This window comes from Oncorhynchus gorbuscha, linkage group LG18 (assembly GCF_021184085.1).
Source record: "Oncorhynchus gorbuscha isolate QuinsamMale2020 ecotype Even-year linkage group LG18, OgorEven_v1.0, whole genome shotgun sequence".
NCBI lineage: Eukaryota > Metazoa > Chordata > Actinopteri > Salmoniformes > Salmonidae > Oncorhynchus > Oncorhynchus gorbuscha.
This window is the reverse complement of record NC_060190.1, coordinates 5,294,985-5,316,471: the sequence shown is the minus strand read 5'-3', so window position 1 is coordinate 5,316,471 and position 21,487 is coordinate 5,294,985. Positions and strand designations below refer to the sequence as shown.

General features: G+C 45.0%; 1 protein-coding gene across 1 annotated transcript in view; it reads right to left on the bottom strand.

Moving 5' to 3' along the window:
* The window catches only part of LOC124003171 (synaptogyrin-1-like), a 22,079-nt gene extending 6,641 nt beyond the window's left edge, over window positions 1–15,438 (bottom strand). Inside the window, 4 exon segments of the mRNA XM_046311242.1 lie at window positions 664–809; window positions 3,971–4,119; window positions 4,298–4,386; window positions 15,061–15,438. Coding sequence (XP_046167198.1) covers window positions 664–809; window positions 3,971–4,119; window positions 4,298–4,386; window positions 15,061–15,159 — 483 coding nt within the window. The 5' untranslated portion in view covers window positions 15,160–15,438.
* Between the last annotated feature and the right edge of the window lie 6,049 nt (window positions 15,439–21,487).

Genomic DNA, 21,487 nt, shown 5'->3' with positions numbered 1-21,487 from the left:
TATAGAGAAGAAGGTGATAGTTTTATAAAGGAGTAAAGTGTACCGTACCCAGGTGAATATAGAGAAGAAGGTGATAGTGTTATAAAGGAGTCAAGTGTACCGTACCCAGGTGAATATAGAGAAGAAGGTGATAGTTTTATAAAGGAGTAGTGTACCGTACCCAGGTGAATATAGAGAAGAAGGTGATAGTGTTATAAAGGAGTAAAGTGTACCGTACCCAGGTGAATATAGAGAAGAAGGTGATAGTGTTATAAAGGAGTAGTGTACCGTACCCAGGTGAATATAGAGAAGAAGGTGATAGTGTTATAAAGGAGTAAAGTGTACCGTACCCAGGTGAATATAGAGAAGAAGGTGATAGTGTTATAAAGGAGTAAAGTGTACCGTACCCAGGTGAATATAGAGAAGAAGGTGACAGTGTTATAAAGGAGTAAAGTGTACCGTACCCAGGTGAATATAGAGAAGAAGGTGATAGTGTTATAAAGGAGTAGTGTACCGTACCCAGGTGAATATAGAGAAGAAGGTGATAGTGTTATAAAGGAGTAGTGTACCGTACCCAGGTGAATATAGAGAAGAAGGTGATAGTGTTATAAAGGAGTAGTGTACCGTACCCAGGTGAATATAGAGAAGAAGGTGATAGTGTTATAAAGGAGTAGTGTACCGTACCCAGGTGAATATAGAGAAGAAGGCGAAGGTGATAGCAGCACGAGCAGCATCCCCTCCCTCCCTCAGGGGGTTGTCCTCCTGCTTCGCCACCTGCCATTGGTTGGTCAGGAAACAGAACCCCACGAACCACATGAAGGACCAGAATGCTGCAGGGAGATTATATATATATATATATATATATATATAGTGTGTGAGTGTGAGAGAGAAAGCGAGAGAGAAAAGAGAGGGAGAGGGATGAAAAGGAGGAGGGAGAGAGCGAGGAAAGGAAGGGAGAGGGGATGAAAGGAGGGAGAGAGAGAGCGAGAGAAGGGGAGGAGGATGGAAGGGAGAGAGAGGAAGAGAGGGAGAAGGATGAAAGGGAAAGAGGGAGAAGGATGAAAGGGAAAGAGGGAGGTAGAGGGACAGGGTGAGAGAGGGAGAGGGAGGGATGAAAGGGAGAGAGGGAGGTAGAGGGACAGGGTGAGAGAGGGAGAGATGAAAGGGAGAGAGGGAGAGGGAGGGACGAAAGGGAGAGGGATGAAAGGGAAAGAGGGAGGTAGAGGGACAGGGTGAGAGAGGGGAGGGAGGGATGAAAGGGAGAGAGGGAGAGGGAGAAGGATGAAAGGGAAAGAGGGAGGTAGAGGGACAGGGTGAGAGAGGGAGAGGGAGGGATGAAAGGGAGAGAGGGAGAGGGAGGGACGAAAGGGAGAGGGATGAAAGGGAAAGAGGGAGGTAGAGGGACAGGGTGAGAGAGGGGAGGGAGGGATGAAAGGGAGAGAGGGAGAGGGAGAGGGAGAAGGATGAAAGGGAAAGAGGGAGGTAGAGGGACAGGGTGAGAGAGGGGAGGGAGGGATGAAAGGGAGAGAGGGAGAGGGAGGGACGAAAGGGAGAGAGGGAGAGGGAGAAGGATGAAAGGGAAAGAGGGAGGTAGAGGGACAGGGTGAGAGAGGGGAGGGAGGGATGAAAGGGAGAGAGGGAGAGGGAGAGGGAGAAGGATGAAAGGGAAAGAGGGAGGTAGAGGGACAGGGTGAGAGAGGGGAGGGAGGGATGAAAGGGAGAGAGGGAGCAGAAAGGAAGGAAAGGAGGGAGAAAACAGAAGTTAGAAAGGTCACATTGAATCTTACATGTTAGCTCACTAGAACTAAAGTAATGGATGTGTCTTTCTCTCCCTCTCCCATGACAGGAAGTGAGCAGCAACAATAGACAACCAGTAGTTGAAAACCACTGAAGATCATTTTGTTTTCTGTTTTCTGTTGTTTTCTGTTTTCTGTTGTTAAGCTCCTTCTCATTAAATGAGCAGTTGGGACACAGACATTACCCACCCTCTTCCACATCTCTCTTCTCCCTCTCTACACATCTCTCCCCTCTCTCCCCATCCATCCTCTCCCTCTACACACCTCTCTCCATCTCTCTACACACCTCTCTCCATCTCTCTACACACATCTCTCCATCCTCTCCCTCTACACACATCTCTCCATCTCTTTACACACCTCTCTCCATCTCTCTACACACCACACTCCATCTCTCTACACATCTCTCCCTCTACATACATCTCTCCATCCTCTCCCTCTACACACATCTCTCCATCTCTCTACACTCATCTCTCCATCCTCTCCCTCTACACACATCTCTCCATCCTCGCCCTCTACACACATCTCTCCATCCTCGCCCTCTACACACATCTCTCCATCATCGCCCTCTACACACATCTCTCCATCCTCGCCCTCTACACACATCTCTCCATCCTCTCCCTCTACACACATCTCTCCATCCTCGCCCTCTACACACATCTCTCCATCCTCTCCCTCTACACACATCTCTCCATCCTCTCCACATCTCTCCACACACATCTCTCCATCCTCTCCTCTCTACACACATCTCTCCATCCTCCCTCTACACACATCTCCATCCTCTACACACATCTCTCCATCTCTCTCCCCACTCCACACACATCTCTCCCTCCTCCCCATCCATCCTCTCCCTCTACACACATCTCTCCATCTCTCCCTTACACACATCTCTCCATCTCTTTACACACTCTCCATCTCCATCTCTCTCCTCTCCCTCTACACACATCTCATCTCCATCTCTCCACTCACCACATCTCTCCATCTCTCTACACACCTCTCTCTCTACATACATCTCTCCATCCTCTCCACCTCTACACACATCTCTCCATCCTCTCCATCTCTACACACATCTCTCCATCCTCTCCCTCTACACACATCTCTCCATCCTCTACCACCTCTCTCCACACACATCTCTCCATCCTCTACACACCTCTCTCCATCTCTCTACACACCTCTCCATCTCTTTACACACATCTCTCCATCTCTTTACACACATCTCTCCATCTCTTTACACACATCTCTCCATCTCTCTACACACCCCCCCTCTACACACCTCTCCCTCTCTCTCTACACACCTCTCTCCATCTCTCTACACACCTCTCTCCATCTCTCTACACACCTCTCTCCATCTCTCTACACACCTCTCTCCATCTCTCTACACACCTCTCTCCATCTCTCTACACACCTCTCTCCATCTCTTTACACACCTCTCTCCATCTCTTTACACACCTCTCTCCATCTCTTTACACACCTCTCTCCATCTCTTTACACACCTCTCTCCATCTCTCTACACACTTCTCCCTCCTCTCTCTCTACACACCTCTCCCTCCTCTCCCTCTACATACATCTCTCCATCCACTCCCTCTACATACATCTCTCCATCCACTCCCTCTACACACATCTCTCCATCTCTCTACACACTTCTCCCTCCTCTCTCTCTACACACCTCTCCCTCCTCTCCCTCTACACACCTCTCCCTCCTCTCCCTCTACACACCTCTCCCTCCTCTCCCTCTACACACCTCCCTCCTCTTCCTCCTCTCTCCATCCACTCCCTCTACACACCTCTCCCTCCTCTCCCTCTACACACCTCTCCCTCCTCTCCCTCTACATACATCTCTCCATCCACTCCCTCTACACACATCTCTCCATCTCTCTACACACATCTCTCCATCTCTCTACACACATCTCTCCATCCTCTCCCTCTACACACATCTCTCCATCCTCTTCCTCTACACACATCTCTCCATCCTCTCCCTCTACACACATCTCTCCATCCTCTCCCTCTACACACATCTCTCCATCCTCTCCCTCTACACACATCTCTCCATCCTCTCCCTCTACATACATCTCTCCCCTCTCTCCATACACATCCATCCCCTCTCTCCCCTCTTTCCATCCAACCTCTCGCTAATTTCCCTTTACTCCCTCTCCATACATCTCCTCCCTCTCTCTTCCTTGCTCCCCCTTTCCACTCACCTGAAACCCCTACGTCTGCCAGTACAGCCTTCTTGCGGTCCTTGACAGAGCTGATCTGTGGGAAGTAGACATCCAGGGCCAGGAAGACCAGACAGCAGAGAAAGGCCAAGGTTCCCATGAACAGTCCATAGTTACACGCATTCTGGTTCCTGTCAATCAATCAATCAATATCTGTATTGTCCCAATGGGGAAATGTGTAGGGCAACAACACAAGCAATAACAGCCATAACAGATGAGATGCACATATGGAATTTCAAAGAGATCAGATAGAGTCATAAAAGAGGAGCAGTAACTACTACAGTGTTTGTGTGTGTGTGTGTGTGTCACCTGTTGAAAATACAGAACTCCTGGGCCTCGTCCGGTCGGTTCACGTAACCCTCGTTGGCTATAGAACCAAAGATCACAATAGAGAAAAACTGTAAAGAGAGAAGGATAGGAGGGAGAGAGGGAAGATGGGAGGGAGAGATTAGGAAAGGGGAGGAGGGAAGGATCAGAAAGAAGTGTGTTGAGTGTCAGCCATACACACCAAGATAATAGTCTATTCCTACTATACACACACTAGCCCTAGGACCATGCCTCAGGACTACCTGGCCTGATGATATGGCCTTAATATCCCCAGTCCACCTGGCCGTGCTGCTGCTCCAGTTGCAACTGTTCTGCCTGCGGCTATGGAACCCTGACCTGTTCACCGGACGTGCTACCTGTCCCAGACCGGCTGTTTTCAACTCTCTAGAGACAGCAGGAGTGGTAGAGATACTCTTAATGATTGGCTATGAAAAGCCAACGGACATTTACTCCTGAGGTGTTGACCTGTTGCACCCTCTACAACCACTGTGATTATTATTATTTGACCCTGCTGGTCATTTATGAACATTTGAACATCTTGGCCATGTTCTGTTATAATCTCCACCTGGCACAGCCAGAAGAGGACTGGCCACCCCTCATAGCCTGGTTCCTCTCTAGGTTTCTTCCTAGGTTCTGGCCTTTCTAGGGAGTTTTTCCTAGCCACCATGCTTCTACATCTGCATTGCTTGCTGTTTGGGGTTTTAGGATGGGTTTATGTACATCACTTTGTGACATCAGCTGATGTACGAAGGGCTTTATAAATACATTTGATTGATATCTCTACTGAAACACACAGAGAATATTTCTACAGTACTGCCCTACAGTACAAATACTGGCAGAATATACCTACAGTACTACAGTATAAACACTGACAGAATATACCTACAGTACTACACTACATTATAAACACTGCCAGAATGTACCTACAGTACTTCACTACAGTATAAACACTGACAGAATATACCTACAGTACTTCACTACAGAATAAACACTGACAGAATATACCTACAGTACTTCACTACAGTATAAACACTGACAGAATATACCTACAGTACTTCACTACAGTATAAACACTGGTAGAATATACCTACAGTACTTCACTACAGTATAAACACTGGCAGAATATACAGTCGTATGAAAACGTTTGGGCACCCCTCTGAGGCTGCATAATAATTTTCTTTGTCGTCACAGAAAATGATCACAGTGGCATGCCATTCATTTTCTAATAAAAGCCGAGTACTGGGGTATTGTCCAGACAAAGAGTTTTAGTGTAGCAATATTAGGTTGTATGAAATTAAATCAGATGTGAATAATAGGCTATGCAAAAATGTGGGCACCCTCGTCATTCTGTTGGTTTGAATACCTGTAACTACTTAGCACGGATTAATTGGAACACACAATTGGTTTGGTGAGCTCATTAAGCCTTGACCTTCATAGACAAGTGCATCCAATCATGAGAAAAGGTATTTAAGGCCAATTGGTTTGGTGAGCTCATTAAGCCTTGACCTTCATAGACAAGTGCATCCAATCATGAGAAAAGGTATTTAAGGCCAGTTGGTTTGGTGAGCTCATTAAGCCTTGACCTTCATAGACAAGTGCATCCAATCATGAGAAAAGGTATTTAAGGCCAGTTGGTTTGGTGAGCTCATTAAGCCTTGACCTTCATAGACAAGTGCATCCAATCATGAGAAAAGGTATTTAAGGCCAATTGGTTTGGTGAGCTCATTAAGCCTTGACCTTCATAGACAAGTGCATCCAATCATGAGAAAAGGTATTTAAGGCCAATTGGTTTGGTGAGCTCATTAAGCCTTGACCTTCATAGACAAGTGCATCCAATCATGAGAAAAGGTATTTAAGGCCAATTGGTTTGGTGAGCTCATTAAGCCTTGACCTTCATAGACAAGTGCATCCAATCATGAGAAAAGGTATTTAAGGCCAATTGGTTTGGTGAGCTCATTAAGCCTTGACCTTCATAGACAAGTGCATCCAATCATGAGAAAAGGTATTTAAGGCCAATTGGTTTGGTGAGCTCATTAAGCCTTGACCTTCATAGACAAGTGCATCCAATCATGAGAAAAGGTATTTAAGGCCAATTGGTTTGGTGAGCTCATTAAGCCTTGACCTTCATAGACAAGTGCATCCAATCATGAGAAAAGGTATTTAAGGCCAGTTGCACATTGTTGTTCTCTTTGACTCTCCTCTGAAGAGTGGCAACATGGGGGCCTCAAAACAACTCTCAAAGGACCTGAAAACAAAGACTGTTCAACATTATGGTTTAACATTATGGCTACAAAAAGCTATCGCAGAGATTTAAGCTGTCAGTGTCCACTGTGAGGAACATAGTGAGGAAATGGAAGACCACAGGCACAGTTCTTGTTAAGGCCAGAAGTGGCAGGCCAAGTAAAATATCAGAGAGGCAAAGGATGGTGAGAACGGTCCAAAACAGCCCACAGACCACCTCCAAAGACCTACAACATCATCTTGCTGCAGATGGTGTCACTGTGTATCGTTCAACAATCCAGAGCACTTTGCACAAGGAGAAGCGGTATGGGAGAGTGATGCGGAAGAAGCCTTTTCTGCCAACACGCCACAAACAGAGTCGCTTGAGGAATGCAAACGCACATTTGGACAAGCCAGCTTCATTTTGGAATAAGATGCTGTGGACTGATGAAACAAAGACTGAGTTATTTGGTCATAAAAGGGACGTTATGCCTGGCGGCAAAAGAACACAGCGTTCCAAGAAAAACACTTGCTACCCACAGTCAAATTTGGTGGTGGTTCCATCATGCTGTGGGGCTGTGTGGCCAGTGCCGGTACTGGGAATCTTGTTCAAGTTGAGGGTCTCATGGATTCCACTCAATATCAGCAGATTCTAGAATCAGTCACAAAGTTGAAGTTACGCCAGGGCTGGATATTTCGACAAGACAACGACTCAAAACACTGCTCAAAATCTACCCGGGCATTTATGCAGAGGAACAAGTACAATGTTCTGGAATGGCCAACCCAGTCCCCAGACCTGAATATCATTGAGAATCTGTGGGATGATTTGAAGCGGGCTGTCCATTCTCGGCAACCATCAAACCTAACTGAACTGGAGATGTTTTGTAAGGAGGAATGGTCCAAAATACCTTCATCCAGAATCCAGACACTCATTAGAGGCTATGGGAAGCATCTAGAGGCTGTTATTTTAGCAAAAGGTCCTATCTATCTATCTATCTAAACCACTGGGAGAAAAGGTCCTATCTATCTATCTATCTAAACCACTGGGAGAAAAGGTCCTATCTATCTATCTATCTAAACCACTGGGAGAAAAGGTCCTATCTATCTATCTATCTATCTAAACCACTGGGAGAAAAGGTCCTATCTATCTATCTATCTATCTATCTATCTATCTATCTAAACCACTGGGAGAAAAGGTCCTATCTATCTATCTATCTATCTAAACCACTGGGAGAAAAGGTCCTATCTATCTATCTATCTAAACCACTGGGAGAAAAGGTCCTATCTATCTATCTAAACCACTGGGAGAAAAGGTCCTATCTATCTATCTATCTATCTATACCACTGGGAGAAAAGGTCCTATCTATCTATCTATCTATCTATCTATCTAAACCACTGGGAGAAAAGGTCCTATCTATCTATCTATCTAAACCACTGGGAGAAAAGGTCCTATCTATCTATCTAAACCACTGGGAGAAAAGGTCCTATCTATCTATCTATCTATCTATCTATCTAAACCACTGGGAGAAAAGGTCCTATCTATCTATCTATCTATCTAAACCACTGGGAGAAAAGGTCCTATCTATCTATCTATCTATCTAAACCACTGGGAGAAAAGGTCCTATCTATCTATCTATCTATCTAAACCACTGGGAGAAAAGGTCCTATCTATCTATCTATCTATCTATCTATCTATCTAAACCACTGGGAGAAAAGGTCCTATCTATCTATCTATCTATCTATCTATCTATCTATCTATCTATCTATCTATCTATCTATCTATCTAAACCACTGGGAGAAAAGGTCCTATCTATCTATCTATCTATCTATCTAAACCACTGGGAGAAAAGGTCCTATCTATCTATCTATCTATCTAAACCACTGGGAGAAAAGGTCCTATCTATCTATCTATCTATCTAAACCACTGGGAGAAAAGGTCCTATCTATCTATCTAATCTATCTAAACCACTGGGAGAAAAGGTCCTATCTATCTATCTATCTATCTAAAACCACTGGGAGAAAAGGTCCTATCTATCTATCTATCTATCTATCTAATCTATCTATCTATCTAAACCACTGGGAGAAAAGGTCCTATCTATCTAAACCACTGGGAGAGAAAAGGTCCTATCTATCTATCTATCTATCTAAACTATCTACTAATCTATCATCTATCTAAACCACTGGGAGAAAAGGTCCTATCTATCTATCTAAAAACCACTGGGAGAAAAGGTCCTATCTATCTATCTAAACCACTGGGAGAAAAGGTCCTATCTATCTATCTAAACCACTGGGAGAAAAGGTCCTATCTATCTATCTATCTATCTATCTAAACCACTGGGAGAAAAGGTCCTATCTATCTATCTATCTATCTATCTAAACCACTGGGAGAAAAGGTCCTATCTATCTATCTATCTATCTATCTAAACCACTGGGAGAAAAGGTCCTATCTATCTATCTATCTATCTATCTAAACCACTGGGAGAAAAGGTCCTATCTATCTATCTATCTATCTAAACCACTGGGAGAAAAGGGAGAAAAGGTCCTATCTATCTATCTATCTATCTATCTTTCTATCTATCTATCTATCTATCTATCTAAACCACTGGGAGAAAAGGTCCTATCTATCTATCTATCTATCTATCTATCTAAACCACTGGGAGAAAAGGTCCTATCTATCTAAACCACTGGGAGAAAAGGTCCTATCTATCTATCTATCTAAACCACTGGGAGAAAAGGTCCTATCTATCTATCTATCTAAACCACTGGGAGAAAAGGTCCTATCTATCTATCTATCTAAACCACTGGGAGAAAAGGTCCTATCTATCTATCTATCTAAACCACTGGGAGAAAAGGTCCTATCTATCTATCTATCTAAACCACTGGGAGAAAAGGTCCTATCTATCTATCTATCTAAACCACTGGGAGAAAAGGTCCTATCTATCTATCTATCTAAACCACTGGGAGAAAAGGTCCTATCTATCTATCTATCTAAACCACTGGGAGAAAAGGTCCTATCTATCTATCTATCTATCTATCTAAACCACTGGGAGAAAAGGTCCTATCTATCTATCTAAACCACTGGGAGAAAAGGTCCTATCTATCTATCTATCTAAACCACTGGGAGAAAAGGTCCTATCTATCTATCTATCTATCTATCTATCTATCTATCTATCTATCTATCTATCTAAACCACTGGGAGAAAAGGACCTATCTATCTATCTATCTATCTATCTATCTATCTATCTATCTATCTATCTATCTATCTAAACCACTGGGAGAAAAGGTCCTATCTATCTCAACCACTGAGAGAAAAGGTCCTATCTATCTAAACCACTGAGAGAAAAGGACCTATCTATCTAAACCACTGAGAGAAAAGGACCTATCTATCTCAACCACTGAGAGAAAAGGTGTCAATCTCCCCTTTCCTGTTCTGGGTGCCTTTATTTTCTTCCATCTTGAGCACTGGTCCCTCTTTAGCACTCATCTAATTGAAGTGATCTGTGAAGAAAGAGAGAGATAGAGAGGGATGGCTAGAGGGAGGGATGGATGCTACTGATCTCTCATCTCCCCTTGCTCCTCTTGAGAAAGGAAGCACACACACACACACACACACAAACCTCATTCCAATCCTTGTCTATCATTCTAATGTCAAAATAGACCAAACATACACACATGAAAGGCGTTCATGCATACCTTTTTGGTAGAATGGTTTCTGATGCCTTATTTGAATATTACACCTGCCATTGGAGCTGAAAGGAAGCATATCGTTCCACATGAAGACTCAAATCAGAGTGTGTGTGTGAGTATATACACTGCTCTAAAAAATAAAGGGAACACTTAAACAACACAACGTAACTCCAAGTCAATCACACTTCTGTGAAATCAAACTGTCCACTTAGGAAGCAACACTGATTGACAATAAATTTCACATGCTGTTGTGCAAATGGAATAGAGAACAGGTTGAAATTATAGGCAATTAGCAAGACACCCCCAATAAAGGAGTGGTTCTGCAGCTGGTGACCACAGACCGTTTCTCAGTTCCTATGCTTCCTGGCTGATGTTTTGGTCACTTTTGAATGCTGGCGGTGCTTTCACTCTAGTGGTAGCATGAGACGGAGTCTACAACCCACACAAGAGGCTCAGGTAATATGCAGCTCATCCAGGATGGCACATCAATGCGAGCTATGGCAAGAAGGTTTGCTGTGTCTGTCAGCGTAGTGTCCTGAGCATGGAGGCGCTACCAGGAGACAGGCCAGTACTTCAGGAGACGTGGAGGAGGCCGTAGGAGAGCAACAATCCAGAAGCAGGACCGCTACCTCCGCCTTTGTGCAAGGAGGAGCAGGAGGAGCACTGCCAGAGCCCTGCAAAATGACCTCCAGCAGGCCACAAATGTGCATGTGTCTGCTCAAACGGTCAGAAACAGACTCCATGAGGGTGGTATGAGGGCCCGACGTCCACAGGTGGGGTTGTGCTTACTACAGCCCAACACCGTGCAGGACGTTTGGCATTTGCCAGAGAACACCAAGATTGGCAAATTTACCACTGGCACCCTGTGCTCTTGACAGATGAAACCAGGTTCACACTGAGCACGTGACAGACGTGACAGGCTGGAGACGCCGTGGAGAACGTTCTGCTGCCTGTAACATCCTCCAGCATGACCGGTTTGGCGGTGGGTCAGTCATGGTGTGGGATGGCATTTCTTTGGGGGGCCGCACAGCCCTCCATGTGCTCGCCAGAGGTAGCCTGACTGCCATTAGGTGCCGAGATGAGCTCCTCAGACCCCTTGCGAGACCATATGCTGGTGCGGTTGGCCCTGGGTTCCTCCTAATGCAAGACAATGCTAGACCTCATGTGGCTGGAGTGTGTCAGCAGTTCCTGCAAGAGGAAGGCATTGATGCTATGGACTGGCCCGCCCGTTCCCCAGACCTGAATCCAATTGAGCACATCTGGGACATCATGTCTCGCTCCATCCACCAACGCCACGTTGCACCACAGACTGTCCAGGAGTTGGCGGATGCTTTAGTCCAGGTCTGGGAGGAGATCCCTCAGGAGACCATCCACCACCTCATCAGGAGCATGCCCAGGCGTTGTAGGGAGGTCATACAGGCACGTGAAGGCCACACACACACTACTGAGCCTCATTTTGACTTGTTTTAAGGACATTACATCAAAGTTGGATCAGCCTGTAGTGTGGTTTTCCACTTTAATGTTGAGTGTGACTCCAAATCCAGACCTCCATGGGTTGATAAATTTGATTTCCATTGATAATTTGTGTGATTTTGTTGTCAGCACATTCAACTATGTAAAGAAAAAGTATTTAATAAGAATATTTCATTCATTCAGATCTAGGATGTGTTATTTTAGTGTTCCCTTTATTTTTTGAGCGGTGTATATAGGGGAGTTCCCTTCATCTTAATTGGACCTTTTACTCTCTATATTTAAACCCCCTGTGTTTCCCCCAGTAAAACCCCACAATGCTTTGGGAATCAACATCCCCCTTGGGACTTAGTGATCTCTGACACACACACACACACACACACACACACACACACACACACTTTGGGAATCAACATCCCACACACACACACACACACACACACACACACACACACACACACACACACACACACACCACTGCATTTCAGATCAACAGGCAAATTAAATGGCATCCTATTCCCTATATAGTACACTACTTTTAATCATTGCCCTATGCTATTTAGGGAATAGGGTGCCATTTGGGACTCACACTTAGTAGCTGATTAGGTTAGAAAAGGTCTTGGGTCAGAATTGTATTTGGCATCACATGGAATGTTCTCTCTCCCTCCCTCCCTTTCTCTTTCCCTCCCTCCGTTCTCCTCTCGCTCTCTACCCCCTCTCTCTTTCTCTCTCCCTCTAGTAGGTAAATGTGTTTTCTCCAAGGCCCTGTCCTGTAGCCTTCTCATCTCAAGGCCCCAGGCCAAAATCAAAGCAGGCATTGTGCAGGCCACCACGTGGGGTCCTGATCTTGTGACAATCCGATGGGACATTTTGAAAGTAGGCATTAGATTTGCCAGAATCATTTATATTTGTGTGTGCTTGTGAGCCTGTGTGCGTATGTGTCTGCATTAGCATGCCTGCCTGTGTGTGTGACAGTGTGTGAGTGAGTGTACAGTACTCTGACCTCTAGTCATTAAGCCTAATGTGGTTAGCAGTATGGTGTCAGAATGTGGGGCACATTGGTACTGACAGGCCCCCGAACATAGAATCCTGATTCCTGCCCATTCAAGAGGTTCCAAGCCCCTTCTAGAAATGATATTTCTACACTGTTGCCTCCACTACCAAAGCCTCCACTACTGAACATATAGGTACTATACTGCTAATATACAGGCGTAGTCCATATGACTTTACAGGAGGAGAGAGGAAGAAAACAAGAGAGAACAAGAAAGAAAGATGTTAGATGAGAGCTGTCCCTTTCTCTCCCTCCCTCCCTTTCTCTCCCTCCCTCCCTTTCTCTCCCTCCCTCCCTTTCTCTCTCTGCTACCTATGTGTGACTCTGCAACGTTATTGCTACTTAACCTGTATATACTGTAACTCAACACCAGCCAGGGAGGTGGAGAGGGAGAGGTAGAGACAGACAGAATAAGGAGAGAGAGAGAGCGCGATAGATAGAGAATAAGGAGAAAGAGAATAAAGGAAGAGAGAGAATCGAGAGAAAGAATAAGAAAGAGGGAAAACATGAAAACAACTGACACCTTTATATGTTTAGTCCTAATTGCTGCTGTTACCATAGGTACAGTAACCAAGGTGTTTCTCTGAGGTCACGCCTGGAGGCAGAGCTGCAGATGTCTACACAGGAAATTATTATAATCCACGAAGTGAAAACAGGAAGTGACACAGTTGTACTAATGGTGAATGTGAAAAATGTGTGCGCGTACACGTAAACACACACACACACACACACACTTCCCTTCCCACAACATGCCATCTCTAATCAGAGTCTATTCATTGAGCTGCGACCTCAACACTGTTATGCCATAGAAATACAATCTACCACCCATTATACCATAATTTCCTTGAATGGTAAGGTCCCTTCTATAGATTATATTTCTATGGTTATCCATCACATAAACTACAGGGAGTGGATGAGTTATGTTATTTCTGTTCTGAATTGGTATGAAATGGATGAGTAGACTACATGGCATTGAGTCTCTCTCGGTCTGTCTGTCGATCTGTCTTTCTGCCCATCTGTCTCTGTCTGTCCTTCTGTCTGTCGCTCTCCTCGTCCGTCCGTCCGTCCGTTCCTAAAGGGGTATTTATTATCAGTGAAACTTCTTATTCTGTCATTGTTGTGGTCTATAGGTGACCATTCAATGGTATGTATAACCCTCTGAAAACACACCCACACCCCCTGTGAAGGCTGCTACGCCAGACAGTTTATTGCTTGTTCTATAGGCCCACTGGATCACTATAAATAAACAATATGTAGACTATATGTGGAATATATGTGGACTAGTTGCAAGTTAATTTAGTAAGGAATAGAAAGGCATGAATCTTTGTATATTTTTGGTACTTTTTTACCCCAGTTGGTAGTTACAGTCTTGTCCCATCGCTGCAACTCCCATATGGACCCAGGAGAGCTATGCGTCCTCCGAAACACAACCCTTACAAGCCACATTGCTAACTTAACCCACACCAATGTGTCAGAGGAAACAGTTGGCGACCGAGTCAGCTTGCAGGCACCAAGCCTGCCACAAGGAGTCGCTAGAGCACGATCCGACAAGGAAATCCTGTCCAGCCAAACCCTTCCCTAACCCAGAGGACGCTCTGCCAATTGTGCACCGCCTCATGGGTCTCCCGGTCACGGCTGGCTGGGACAAAGCCTGGGATCGAACCTGGGCTGCAGTGATGTCTCAGACTGGGATGCAGTGAGACTGCTGAGCCACTGGAGAGGCCCAGGCATGTATTCTTTATGCATAGCCAAAATAGTTAATTTCTCAAATTCTTATGAATAACGAAAAAACGAATTGTAGTTGATTTACAGTTGTCACCCTATTTCCCAGGTCAAAAGTAGTGCACTGTATAGAGAATAGGGTGCCAATTGGGACGCTCCCTCGGATTTAACAGATCGAACAGGGGGCAAAGCACACACTACAACAAAACACGTGGGCACGGTACTTATGGCTGCATTTCTCTAGGTTCAATAGATACAACCGCTTCAAAATCGTAGGCCACCTGCGTCAGGTCGTGCGCCGTGTTGCTTGCATCCCCAAAACATTGACCATGTTTCAGGTTTCAACTAGACTACAACATATTTGGACAGTGTTGCTAACACGACATGTCTGTTATGCTTAAAGTACACATGCACGCACTGGTGGGAAAGTGAGAATTGAGAAACGGGGAGGCAGCCAGCGAGAGGCGCACATTTTGAGTCAAACACACATACATAACAAACGACCGTCGTTCGGGACCGCCGCCGTTATTAGCCTGAAATGAGCAGCACGTAGCTATTGTAACGGTATAGGCGATATAACTGTAACGGTACTCACCCAAGAGAGGATCCGGAGGATGGTGTGTGGCTGCTGGAAGAACGTTATAGGGTTGAAAGCACCTCCAGCCTTCCCAGCTCCATATGCCATGCCCTCCATTTTCGGACTCCGGACGGTGTGTGTGTGTGTGTGTGTGTTATCTCCCTTCCCGTCACTCAGGGAACACAGAGAGTTATTCTAACCGATTTTGACGCAAAATTCCTCAAATCAATGTCCCCGTTTCGCCCGGTGTATTGACCCTATCTCTCTCACTTTTTCAATCGCCAACTCCCTCTTCAGTCTATTTGGTCCTATCTCAAATCCCCGCTTCGTGTCTGTTGCTGTCTATCTGCCTGTGTTGTGATTTTCTCTCTCTCTCGCTCAATTCAATTCAAGGGCTTTATTGGCGTGCCAAAGCGAGTGAAGTAGATAATAAGCTAAAGTGAAATACACAATAAAAATGAACAGTAAACATCACACTCACAGAAGTTCCAAAAGAATAAAGACATTTCAAATATAATTTTATGTGTATACGTATACAGTGTTGTAAAGATGTGCAAATAGTTAAAGTACAAAAGGGGAAATAAATCAACAAATATGGGTTGTATTTACAATGTGTTCGTTCTTCATTGGTTGCCCTTTTCTCGTGGCAACAGGTCACAAATCTAGAAGTTCCAAAATAATAAACACATTTCAAATGTCATATTATGTGTGTATATACAGTGTTGCTATCTTAGAGACTTTATCACTATATGTAGCGAGTATTCAGACCCCTCTAGCGACACATTTTCTAAACATAGACTAGCGACAAATCTAGCGACTTTTTCTGGTGTTATTGGAGACTTTTGGAGACTGAGGTGGAAGCACATATCGTTCTTACTCTTACTCTTCTCAACGAGCAGCGGATGCTGCCAACTCACAGACGGCCCAGTCCTCGCGCAGCAGTCCCTCCCAGCTGCAGTCAGAGCAGGAGATGTTCACCCCTCCCCGTCCAGACTGGAAATGAATCCGCATGCAGGAAGCCGCCGCTGGCTGATCCCACCCTGGCTTACATTCAGGGTGGGATGTAAATGTAAAATGTTCTATGTCTAAAATAAATCACTGCACAAAAATAAATCACTGCATTTGACTCACACACCCTCAGTCACTTACTCACCTTGTCCACTGTGTGTGTGTGCCTCTCTGTGACATAAGCTAAACATCTAGCTGGCTAGCTCATCATGTCTCAGTCTAAACTGTACACTCAAAAATGCAGAAAGGAGTTGGAATCAAACCCTGAATTCAAAGGCTGGTTGAAGGCATTTATTGGAGATGATACATGGGCATCCTGTCTGGTGCACCAAATCTAAGGAAGTCTCTAGATTTTGCTCGCCTGAAGTAGAGTATATTGTGATAAACTGCAGGCCACACTACTTGCCTAGAGAGTTCTCAGCTATACTTTTTGTGGCTGTTGATTTACCACCACAGACAGATGCTGGCACTAAGACCGCACTCAGTCAGCTGTATAAGGAAATAAGCAAACAGGAAACCACTCACCCAGAGGCGGCGCTCCTACTGGCCAGAGACTTTAATGCAGGGAAACTTAAATCAGTTCGACCAAATCTCTATCAACATGTTAAATGTGCAACCAGAGGGAAAACAATTCTAGATCACCTGTACTCCACACACAGAGACGCTTACAAAGCCCTCCCTCGCCCTTCATTTGGTAAATCCGACCACAACTCTATCCTCCTGATTCCTGCTTACAAGCAAAAATTAAAGCATGAAGCACCAGTGACTCGGTCTATAAACAAATGGTCAGATTTAGCAGATGCTAAACTACAGGACTGCTTTGCTAGCACAGACTGGAACATGTTCCAGGATTCATCCAATGACATTGAGGAATACACCACATCAGTCACTGGCTTTATCAATAAGTGCATTAAGGATGTCGTCCCCACAGTGACTGTAGGTACATACCCCAAACAGAAGCCATGGATTACAGGCAACATTCGCACTGAGCTAAAGGGTAAAGCTGTCGCTTTCAAGGTGTGGGACTTTAACCCGAAAGCTTACAAGAAATCCCGCTATGCCCTGCGACGAACCATCAAACAGGCAAAGCGTCAATACAGGGCTAAGATTGAATCCTACTACACCGGCTCTGACGCTCGTCGGATGTGGCAGGGCTTGAAAACTATTACAGACGACAAAGGGAAGCACAGCCGGGAGCTGCCCAGTGACATGAGCCTACCAGACGAGCTACAGTGCCTTGCGAAAGTATTCAGCCCCCTTGAACTTTGCGACCTTTTGCCACATTTCAGGCTTCAAACATAAAGATATAAAACTTTATTTTTTTGTGAAGAATCAACAACAAGTGGGACACAATCATGAAGTGGAACGACATTTATTGGATATTTCAAACTTTTTTAACAAATCAAAAACTGAAAAATTGGGCGTGCAAAATTATTCTGCCCCCTTAAGTTAATACTTTGTAGCGCCACCTTTTGCTGCAATTACAGCTGTAAGTCGCTTGGGGTATGTCTCTATCAGTTTTGCACATCGAGAGACTGAAATTCCACAGATTCTTTATTACCAGATTACCAGGGTGTGTGCTCCGGGCATGTGCTGAGAAACTGGCAGGAGTCTTCACTGACATTTTCAACATGTCCCTGATTGAGTCTAATACCAACAGGCTTCAAGCAGACCACCATAGTCCCTGTGCCCAAGAACACAAAGGCAACCTGCCTAAATGACTCCAGACCTGTAGCACTCATGTCCGTAGCCATGAAGTGCTTTGAAAGGCTGGTAAGGGCACACATCAAACCTTTATCCCAGAAACCCTAGACCCACTCCAATTTGCATACCGCCCAAACAGATCCACAGATGATTCAATCTCTATTGCACTCCACACTGCCCTTTTCCACCTGGACAAAAGGAACACCTATGTGAGAATGCTTTTCATTGACTACAGCTCAGCGTTCAACACCATAGTACCCTCAAAGCTCATCACCAAGCTAAGGATCCGGGGACTAAACACCTCCCTCTGCAACTGGATCCTGGACTTCCTGACAGGCCGCCACCAGGAGGTGAGGGTAGGTAGCAACACATCTGCTACGCTGATCCTCAACACTGGAGCTCCACAGGGGTGCATGCTCAGTCCCCTCCTGTACTCCCTGTTCACCCACGACTGCATGGCCAGGCACGACTCCAACACCATCATTAAGTTTGCTGACGACACAACAGTGGTAGGCCTGATCACCAACAACGACGAGACAGCCTATAGGGAAGAGGTCAGAGACCTGGCCGGGTGGTGCCAGAATAACAACCTATCCCTCAATGTAACCAAGACTAAGGAGATGATTGTGGACTACAGGAAAAGGAGCACCGAGCACGCCCCATTCTCATTGACGGGGCTGTAGTGGAGCAGGTTGAGAGCTTCAAAATCTTTGGTGTTCACATCAACAACAAACTAGATTTGTCCTAACACACCAAGACAGTCACTTTAACGATACCTACATGTACATACTACCTCCATAAGCCTGACTAACAGGTGTCTGTATATCACCTTGTCACCTCTTTTTTCAAGTGTCTTTCTACTGTTGTTTTATTTCTTTACTTACCTACACACACACACACACACACACACACACACACACACACACACACACACACACACACACACACACACACACACACACACACACACACACACACACACACACACACACACACACACACCTTTTTTTACTTTTTTTCCCGCACCATTGGTTAGAGCCTGTAAGTAAGGTCTACACCTGTAGATTGATTTGATTTGTATTGTAAGGCTGATTTCTACCCCGACCTTAGTGATGTAAAAAAAAACACATGACAACTCAAAAACAAACTCAAAAGGCAAAGCCTTATGACAGTTCCACCCAAAACAATCTGCCATTTATGGTTAAAAAAAATGGACTCTGCAATAAAGCTGAGGCACCATGGCATTCGCTATCGCTGAACACTGTTCCATGCTGGCATGGGATCACATTGGAGAAGCATGTAGAGCTGCTTTCTCAGACTCCACTGTTACCAACTTCAACATGCACAGCACAAAGTGCACAGAAATTATTAATGTGTTCTAGCACCATACTTTCTGAACAATTTGGTCGATGTGGGTGACCAGATGTGGGTGACCAGATGTGGGTGACCAGATGTGGGTGACCAGATGTTGGTGACCAGATGTTGGTGACCAGATGTTGGTGACCAGATGTGGGTGACCATCGTTTCAGCCTCCTCGATGAGTCCACGGATGTACGTGTTTCTAAGTACCTGGGGGTTGTGATAAGGTACTTTAGTGACACCAAGCAGGCAATTGTATCAACATTTCTGGGGCTTGTTGAGTTGGAGGGAGGAGATGCCAAATCTATAGCCTGTGCTGTTGTGGCTTTCCTCAGTGTTATTTTAAAGAGAAACTCCTGGGGATAGGGACTGACAATGCCTCTGTTATGACAGGGATTAACAATGGGGTCCATACAGTGCTGAAGGAGGAGTATGGCCTCAAATATCTGGTTCTTATTCGCTGTGTATGCCACTCTCTGCAGCTTGCTGTAAGTCAGGCTTCCAATGACACCATCCCCCATAGTGTGGAGTACTTGGTACGAGAGACTTATAACTGGTTTTCAGTGTCTCCAAAGCACAGGGAGGCCTACAAGGCCATATATGAGACCATCTACTGTGGGGAGAAACCTTTACAGACAACCAAGGTGTGTGCCACGTTGTCTCTCCATTGAATCTGTGGTTTCACGCATTTTGGACCAGTGGGAGGAGATTAGACTGCATTTTGCAGTCACCAAGTCCAGTGAACACTGCTACATGGCTGAGGTTTTATACTCCATGTACAGTGATCCTCAAAACATATTGTATCTGACTTTTTTGAAGTCAGTGCTGGGTGAGGTACAGTAGTGCTGGGTGAGGTATAGTAGTGCTGGGTGAGGTACAGTAGTGCTGGGTGAGGTACAGTAGTGCTGGGTAAGGTACAGTAGTGCTGGGTGAGGTACAGTAGTGCTGGGTGTGGTACAGTAGTGCTGGGTGAGGTACAGTAGTGCTGGGTGAGAGCAAGTACTGTAGATCCTCTTAAGCTACTTGACAGCTTGGTTAGCCTGATCAAGTCTGTGACCAGCAGGTTGCTGAATCCACTGGCAAATGTTGATGTACTCAAAGGGCCAATAGATGGATACATCAGTCCCAAACCGTACCTTGGTTACCTTTATGAGTTCAAAGGCAGCTGAGCTCCACCTTGCGCCTGAGGATGAAAACAATGTCCGAAAGCGGTGTGTAGCCTTCACCGTCTCCCTCACTAAGGAGTTGTCCGGCAGTCTCACCCTCAACATTGAAGCATTGCAGTACATGTCAGTTTTTTAATGTGGAGGAAACCCTAAAGCACAATAAGAGCCCTGGAGAAATAGAAAACATAGCCAAGCTCCTTGGCTCCTCCCCTGCAGAGATGGACAAGATGGTCCAGCAATGGTGTGCCATCCATCTTAGTAAATGGAATGAGACAAAAAACACACTGGGCTTCTGGAGTGGGATTTGGAAGTTCAGGGATGCAGCTGATAGAACTTGCCATGGCTGCTCTGTCTGTGATGTCCTTGCCACAGTCGAATGCTGAAGTCGAGAGAGTATTCAGCCAGATGGGTGTGGTAAAAAGCAGACTTAGAAATCGGATGTCCTTGCAGACCCTTAACTCCATCCTGTACATTCGATATGGACTGAAGCTGTCTGGTGAGGCTTGACCAAAAAGATGATGACCCACTCTTTCTGTGAGCCAGTACAGCCTGTATGTGTGGAGGGGGTCTGGAAAAAACAACCATTAACCTGAATTAGGGCCAGACTAGTTACCATCATTTTCCCACATTGACAGTATTTTCTGTTGTCTCTTTTTGGTCTAATTAGATTGTTAATGTAAATTGTTTACAAAAAAATGAGGGAAAACTGTGTTGAGGGGGAAGACTTACATAGACTTTGGCAGTCTAATTTTCACTTCTAATAATCTTAGGACACAACAGGGATGGCATTTAGGAGATAGAATTTAGGCCTACCTACTATAGAAAATTATGATAGAAATGATGGCCTGTCAAGCATTGCATATTTTATAGATATGAATATACCTGTGTGTATTCAAATTATGTTGATTAGCTATTCTAAAAGATGGGATGCATGTTCCATTGAAAATATCACTGAGGCAGCACATAAAACAATTCTTAATACTTTACTGGCTCTAACAAGGGAATAAAATTCAGTAGGCTAATTGCTAGAATAATGGTCTACAGTCAATGAACGCTTCCATCTAGTGGCAATTAAGGGAACAGTCACGTTCGGCTCAAGTTGGCGTCAACTCTCTTACGTTAACACAGCTGGCCAATGACAGTGCAGATATCGATACGTGCTTGTTGGTTGGATCAGTGAGAGCGTTTCTGCTCAGGTTGCTAGGAAA